The 7,125-nt window shown below is 44.4% G+C and overlaps 1 protein-coding gene across 1 annotated transcript in view; it reads left to right on the top strand.

Annotated features, from left to right (window-relative positions):
• The window catches only part of ppp1r9ala (protein phosphatase 1 regulatory subunit 9A-like A), a 23,857-nt gene that overhangs the window by 11,953 nt on the left and 4,779 nt on the right, over nucleotides 1-7,125 (top strand). The window contains exons 4-14 of the mRNA XM_010774489.1: nucleotides 2,661-2,725; nucleotides 3,124-3,288; nucleotides 3,424-3,477; nucleotides 4,146-4,375; nucleotides 4,531-4,627; nucleotides 4,711-4,825; nucleotides 4,995-5,146; nucleotides 5,621-5,921; nucleotides 6,007-6,064; nucleotides 6,150-6,221; nucleotides 6,534-6,729. Coding sequence (XP_010772791.1) covers nucleotides 2,661-2,725; nucleotides 3,124-3,288; nucleotides 3,424-3,477; nucleotides 4,146-4,375; nucleotides 4,531-4,627; nucleotides 4,711-4,825; nucleotides 4,995-5,146; nucleotides 5,621-5,921; nucleotides 6,007-6,064; nucleotides 6,150-6,221; nucleotides 6,534-6,729 — 1,505 coding nt within the window. The remainder of the gene's footprint in view (nucleotides 1-2,660; nucleotides 2,726-3,123; nucleotides 3,289-3,423; nucleotides 3,478-4,145; nucleotides 4,376-4,530; nucleotides 4,628-4,710; nucleotides 4,826-4,994; nucleotides 5,147-5,620; nucleotides 5,922-6,006; nucleotides 6,065-6,149; nucleotides 6,222-6,533; nucleotides 6,730-7,125) is intronic.

The following is a 7,125-nucleotide window of genomic DNA, read 5'->3' on the forward strand; positions in this document are numbered from 1 at the left end:
GGTGGCTCTCGCCCCCCCCCCCTCCCGTCCCCCCCCACCCGAGAGGTCAGTTAAACTTACTGGCAGAGGATACTAGAGAGAATGCAATCACTACCCTTAAGGCCGAGAAAGAATCACTCATTTAAAATGGTCGGCAACACTTGGCCCGGCGAGCGTTAGTGTCGCCTACGAGTGTCGTGCCGGCGCGACGGCAGTAGCGGCAGGTTTAGGCCGCGTGCAAGGGACAACAGGCGACGTCTCGTGTGGCGCCTACAGGCCCCTTTGCTAGAAGTTAATGAGGCTTCTTCTTAGGGTGGTCTGAGGAAACGGGGAGGTTGTCTCCCTACAGGGACAGGGGAAAGCAGTACAAAGTTGCTATTTTTGAGAGCTAGTAAGAGAGCTTAATCAAAATAAAAAAACCTGCGGGACGCGCGGCTCCAGTTCCGCAGTGCCTCGCTTAGTTACCGCAGTTTACTGACGTTTTGCGGGGACCGCCTTCGCGACGAGTACTGAGTGGAGAGACATCTACGGTATGCCCAGCAGTCCGACCTAACACGAGGACGGAGGACCACGAAGGAGGACGGAGATCACAGAGTGAATATTCTCGCCCGATGGAGCGAAACGCGAGGACCGAAGAGGGCAGGTTAGTCCTTGGACAATAAAATCTCTCTTGGTTACACAATCACGGCGAGGGTATATTTCCTTTTGCCAGACAGCACGCAGATATTCTTTGCAGAAAAGACACGACAGATTGAACGTGACTTTTACGTTTACTACTCTGCGTCGAGGCGAGGGAGATAGTACACACCCCGCAAAGAGAAGATTGGTAGTAAAAGGTAGCGTGTTATACACACAACGGATAAAGTGTAATACTTTTTGGGACGGAGGTAAGGATCTGCGACAGTCTCTCTTTGTTGGGTTGACAATTTGGGGAAAATTAACACATTGCACCGAGTAGAATAGTGGGTCCAACCTATGTGAAAAAGTGGTTACTAAAGTTCACGAAAAGGTACTGGAATTGGATTGCAATGAGAAAGAGTCGTCATGGTGACTTTGTATAACGTGTACCTGCGTCCTTTATTCGGACGTATACTCCTTGTACAACTCGTATAGATTTTTGTTAGCGTTATCATCCGAATGATGAAGGTAGTGCGATTTCGTTGAGTTTAGGGTGGCGTCGGTCTTATGGTAGGCAGTAAATGAAATATTCAAAATGATAGGGATCGCTAATCTATTTTATATTTTAATATAACGTTGAAACATGGGAAAGGGTACGGATAAAGGTTTTGAAAGGCCCTTTTATCAACAAAAGGTATTGAAAAGGTCCGGACCTTAATCGTATAAGCTTAAAGTACTGAATAAGGTCCTAAAATTACTGTGCTTCTCTGGACCAGTAGTAAATTTGAGTCAAACTTATTTCCAACTAAACTTCCGCGCGCTGTGCCCCGAAATGACTCGACGGGTGACACGGAAACCACAAGAAGTCTCTGGCAACGTCGTTTGTCAATCACTCTGCTGTGACCTAGGCGTAGGTTGGAGGATGACCAGTAAGTGGACAGGCCGCTTGTGTCTTTGCAATAACTCCTCTCTAAGACGTCGCTAAAGGGTGTACCCCATTATCATCATTCTATGGGATGTCTGTCATTCGAGTGACGATCGACCATTATGTTGTGTAATGTCGGTCGGACCCTTTGTCTTATGTTGTGAAATAGGGAGTGACAACACACGCTCAATTTTTTTTACCAAAAACTCGACAAGCAATGACCCGGGACCCTTACCGTAAAGGATTTTTGTGTTAGTCGCGTTGTAATTTTCGACAACACAACTTACGGCACAAAGGCGAACTATACGGAGTGACTTAAATGTGAGGGGCAGGTAGTACGTCGCCGAGGAAGGACAACAAAGGACGGCAAGGTCTGGGACCAGTCGAGGGTGGGGGTAAGGATACTTGACTACGTTCAGGTAACAGAGGACTTCCGTTTGGTTACTGTTTCTTACATATTCCCGGACCATATTTCTCCTTATTTTTTTACAAATACTGAACTGTAATTTATACATATTCTTTATATATTTCTAATTGCCAATGACACATCTGGTCCCCATAGTTGATTTTAGTTGCTCAGGTCATCTCCTTTAGAGGGATGTATCGTTTCCGGGGCCTTAGTAGTTTTACGGGATGAAAAAATACTTAATCATACTATATATAAGTCATGACATCGAAATAATTGGAGACGTACTTTTAGTTCGTTGACTGATGGGTGGTTTATTTCTTTCATGTTAAGTTTTGTAAGAGATAGTATCTATAGGGGACGGCTCAATTCAAAATTGAGCCGCCCCCGAGAGCCATCTCCGCCCCGCTCTCGGGGTTGACGCCCTCTGATCCCTGGTCTGTCGGAAACACTGGTCATGAGACATGGAAAAGTTTCTGAATTGTGAGGATTAAGAAGTTCCCTTTTTAAATTGGCTGTTGTGAAGCGTCCATATATGTCGTAAAGTCATACATGTATTTGTGTATGATTAAGTGCCCAGTTAGATATATCTAAGAGTCCCAGGTGTATTAATGACATAGATGCTGATGTGGATGCTATTTTACATTTCGGACTGTCATAATTAATATTTTTCTGTTAGGACATGAACCCGGATTTAGCCCCCTTTGCCACGCCCACTCAAATCCCTCTTAGCTCAACCAGGAAATGAGCAGCTGGCTGAGAGCAGGCCATGTGTCACCATTCTGCTGCGTTGGAAGGTGTTCAGTCCACCGCCGCCTGTCTGCCAGAGTTGCGAAATGTGTGCTTTCTGAAGTTCAAGCTGCTACAAGCACCTCTTTTTGCAATAATGTAAATACTTAACAGAAATGTACTGTTTCATTTTTGGGAGGAAGTAGACCTTTTTCAGTGTTTTTCCTGAGGTAAACGCATTGAGTAAAGTTTTGGTGATAGTCTTGTTATCCACTTAATATAGCCAAACTCCTGCAGTGCCTCCCTGTGAAGCAGCCCACCAATGTTTGGTTTTGATCTATTGATTTGAATGTTCCCTTCAGCCTGTGGTGAAATGTGCCACTGGGAGTGTTGTTGACACACGCTGAGCACCTTCCTGAGCATAAAGGGTGTGTCATTGTTTGCTAAATGTGATGTCATGTTTCAGGAGGAGCCCTATGAGGAGGAGGAGGAGGACGGAGTGGAGGAGAGGATTCTGTGCTCCAGTTTCTCCCCAACAGAGAACGCAGATCTGTATGAGCTGCCTGATTCAGAGGCTCTGTTTTTACCAAGCAACATGGACAGCTCTCAGATGGTCTTCAAGTTCAAAGAGGTATCACCCACTCCATGACTATCAGTCTAATGGGATTTCAATTATACATCCAAATGTCTCATTCTGTTTAAATGACGTAATATTATAAATAACATACAATATAGGAAGTAACCAGATCTTTTTTTTGTTTCCTAGCTGCAGCTCAAACACGGCATTGTTGCAGCCGAAATAAATCAACTAAAGGAGAAGGTATGTTGAAGATTAAATCAACTTTTCCTTTTTCCTGTTGTCTGACTTTACAGGGTGTCCGCGGGGTCTTAAAAAGTATGAACAGTTCACAAATCAATTTATCGAAAATTAAGGCTATTAAAAAGTGTTAAAAAGTATAAAACTGACTTTCCAAGGTATTACATTTTGTAGCTTGTTTTCAAGAAGTATATCAATTGTCCAAAGAGGTTGTATTCTACAGTGTGCCTGAATGTAATCATTGCGTAGGTGTGTAGTGTGATTCTGTGTAGTTTATTTATGGCATCCCGTTGGATTTGCCGTCATCTGAACAGGACATCGCACGCTGACTGCTCGATAGTTAAACAACATCGTTATGGGGAAATGCAAGTTTGCGTCCAAATGGTTGGAAGATAAGGAGGAAGGACAATCAATACTGTATGTAGTAGATGTGTCACCAATGTAACCGGTTAAAACTCAAAGTGGCGATGAGGTCTTCAAATGTATGGAAATGGTCTTAAAAGGCATTACATCTGACTTCAGGATTCCTGCATATACCCTGTATGTACAGTAGGTTGTTAAGTCAAGACAAAATCCAAGACCTTGTTCTTTGAAATGACTAATTCATACTAAACGTCAAACTGTGGCCCACTGCTCATTCAGTTTAGTAACACGCCCCCATCTCTGAACAGCTAAGGTTATCTGGGGAGGACAGATCCTTGTGGGAAGCCAGGGAGTCTGCACTGGAGCTAAAGATGGAGGAAAGCAACAACAACACCCAGAAGTTTGAGACTTACTGGCTGGAAGCCCAGAGTCTGTGTAAAGTCGTAAATGAACAATTAGCTGAGACCCAGGCCCAGCAGGAGACTCTGGACAAGAAGTACAACAAGGCCAAGAAACTGCTCAAGGACTACCAGCAGAAGTGAGTTCCTCCTGACTTCCATAACTTCAGTCATTCACCTGAGTCATCTCATCACTATAATACATCCTGGAATAGAAATGTTCAAAGATAAACACATAGATTAGACTGTGTTTACAGATTTAAGACTAATCAACATTTCCTGGTTTCCTCCCCAGAGAGATAGACTTTGTGAAGAAAGAGGAGGAGCTGAAAAAAGTTCTAGATGAAAAAGACAAGTGGTACAAGGATCAGCTGGGGAGCTTACAGAACAGGGTAAGATTAAAAAGCGTAAGCATCACAACAGTGTTGCGGCCGGGAGACAGTAAAATGAGCATTGAGTGTTGTTTTGTCCACAGATAGCTCTCCTGGAGTCCGGCGTGGAGCGTCACAGTGGTCCGGGGTCAGGAGCAGATGAGAGATTGATCGACCCAGACCCCGTCACCAACACACAGTCTGTTGACTCAATACCAGGTACACAGAGTTACTAGGATAAAACTTAAAACAGAAGTACGATTTCACACTTATATTGCGTGATCTGTAAATGATTAACAAGCATCCATATTGAGCTCAAGTGACTCTGGTAAATGACTAAAAGTGTGCACATTGTGTTGTGACTTATTGTTTATGTTCTGTCCCGTAGAACAAGACTGGAGCGAGTGTGTTCCTGAGACTGAGCGCTTGGACACCAGTGCTCACAGAGCTAAGGGCCTGCTGGCTCAGAAGGCCAAACGTCAGCTGCCGTCTCGCAGCAAACTGAAGGAGAGCCTGGCAGGGGCTTCGGGTCACGCTCAGGTCAGACAGGAACAGCTGGTAGTTAGTGATTGCTATGTTGTTTGAGCATTTGGAGTAAACAATCCTTAGGTCAAGGTATGATGCCTGGAACCCCATCTAGGCATGTCAAGCTCAATCTTAGAGGTTAAAGAAACTTAACTTGTACCTGGTGTATATGAGCTGCCCTGTAACAGTGAAACAGTAGGGATTCTATTCAGTGATTTTCGCTGACAATTGTAATGCTAATTATTCTGTGGCTAATTGGTCAATTAGATCAACTCTCTGTTGAGGCAAGCGAATGGCCTTAAGATACTAGCAGCTGTTCTCAAATACAATAGGGAACATACCTGAGTGTTTTGCAAAACAAAAACACACCTAATGTGCGCTCATGACTCAGCAGGTCAGAACTGAAGATCAGAGCGTTCAGTTGTATAATAACATTTGATCTCCTCTTCCTTGCGTTGTCCTTGTAAATAATAAGCTTTGTCCCAACAGGACTCTGAAGAAGATGAGGATCAGGAGGAGCAGGAGTCTCCCAGGAGGAGGAGGTCCATCCAGGAGAGCCTGTCCCTCCCCGTGCCTGTCTGCTATCCTGGGAATGGACAGAAAGGGGATCCAGGAGAGAGAAGAGATGGCTCCAGGAGTAAGGCTGAGCTCTCACAGGGAGAGAGTGCTGAGAGCAGCGGGAGTCCTTCTTTGTCCTCTCCAAAAGACATCTCGTCCCCGCACTCCCCCTCTGGATTAATGCGGAATGTTAAGAAAAGGGAACCGAAAGGGAAAAACAAAGACTCCAAAGGTATGCCACACCAACATGTGCATGTACCAACAGCTGCAGCGCTTCCTGTGGCATTTTCACTCAAACCCCTTTTGTTTCATTTCAGAGGATCTAAATGAGGTCTCCTCAGCAGGGAAACCTAAAAGGAGATTTCCAGATTTTGGGTGAGTCTCCATGGTGATGCCTGTCATATGTCTCCAGATCAGCATCTTTTCGGCACTAACTAAACATGTTGATGCTCATCAACAGAGGCCTCCGGAAGTCGGGAGGCAAAGGGAAAAAACACGACAAGGAGGCGATGAGAGCGTCTTTGGACAGCAGGTACGTAAATGTTAAATCATAATGAAATGTAAAGGTGAGAAATATCATTTGACTAAATGTTTGGCGACATATATATTTTTTTTTTGTATGAATGATTCATGGTAACCAGCACAGTTAATGCCTGAATTGAGTTAGTATGACTGGAATCCATGTAACTCTGCTGGTGTAAATATTGAACTACACTAAACCAGATTCCTACCTTCTTGCTGCCAAATCTTAAATCGTTTTTCCCCTTTATTAGACTTTTAAGAGTCATTGTGTTTTAAGTCCCACGTGTGAATAAGTGTATATTCCTCTTTCTCCGATGCCCAGGGGATCAGCAGAGATCCTGGAGGAGTCTGGAGGAAACATTTCTCCTGCAGACTCCATGACGTCCATCCCCACCTGCATGCCCTTCTCCTGGTTTGGAGACAAAGACAGAGACAGAGAGCCCTCGTCCTCCAGCAGCAGTCTGCCGTACGCTGCCACCGAGACCAGCAGCGAGCAGAGCCAGGACCGCAAGAACAAGGTATGTGACTTTTACAGGAAGTAGAGCAGAACGTTTACTAGTAACGTCGTAGATATTGACATATGATATCAATAGGGGTCACAAACTTGATCTCCTTGTCTGTCCGCCTTTATCATAATATATTCTATCTTCATTAAAAGAGTAAAAGTAGTATAAACGTAACAGGAGGCAGGATCCAGACGTGTGCCGTCATTGACTAGTTCTTCTAATTAAGCTACATTAGCAATAACTGGACCCATCTGTTAGCCAGAGCGCTAGCACTGAAGCCTTTGGTGGCTTTTCAATGAGTTTGCAAATAGTGACACCACTCGCCACACAGGCTCGGGCGTTCTTACGATGCTGTTTAATTAGTTCAAGACACGGGTTCAACCAATAAGAAAATAGTAACCTAGAGAA

This window comes from Notothenia coriiceps, unplaced genomic scaffold (assembly GCF_000735185.1).
Source record: "Notothenia coriiceps isolate Sejong01 unplaced genomic scaffold, NC01 NC01_scaffold00014021, whole genome shotgun sequence".
NCBI classification, from domain to species: Eukaryota; Metazoa; Chordata; class Actinopteri; order Perciformes; family Nototheniidae; genus Notothenia; species Notothenia coriiceps.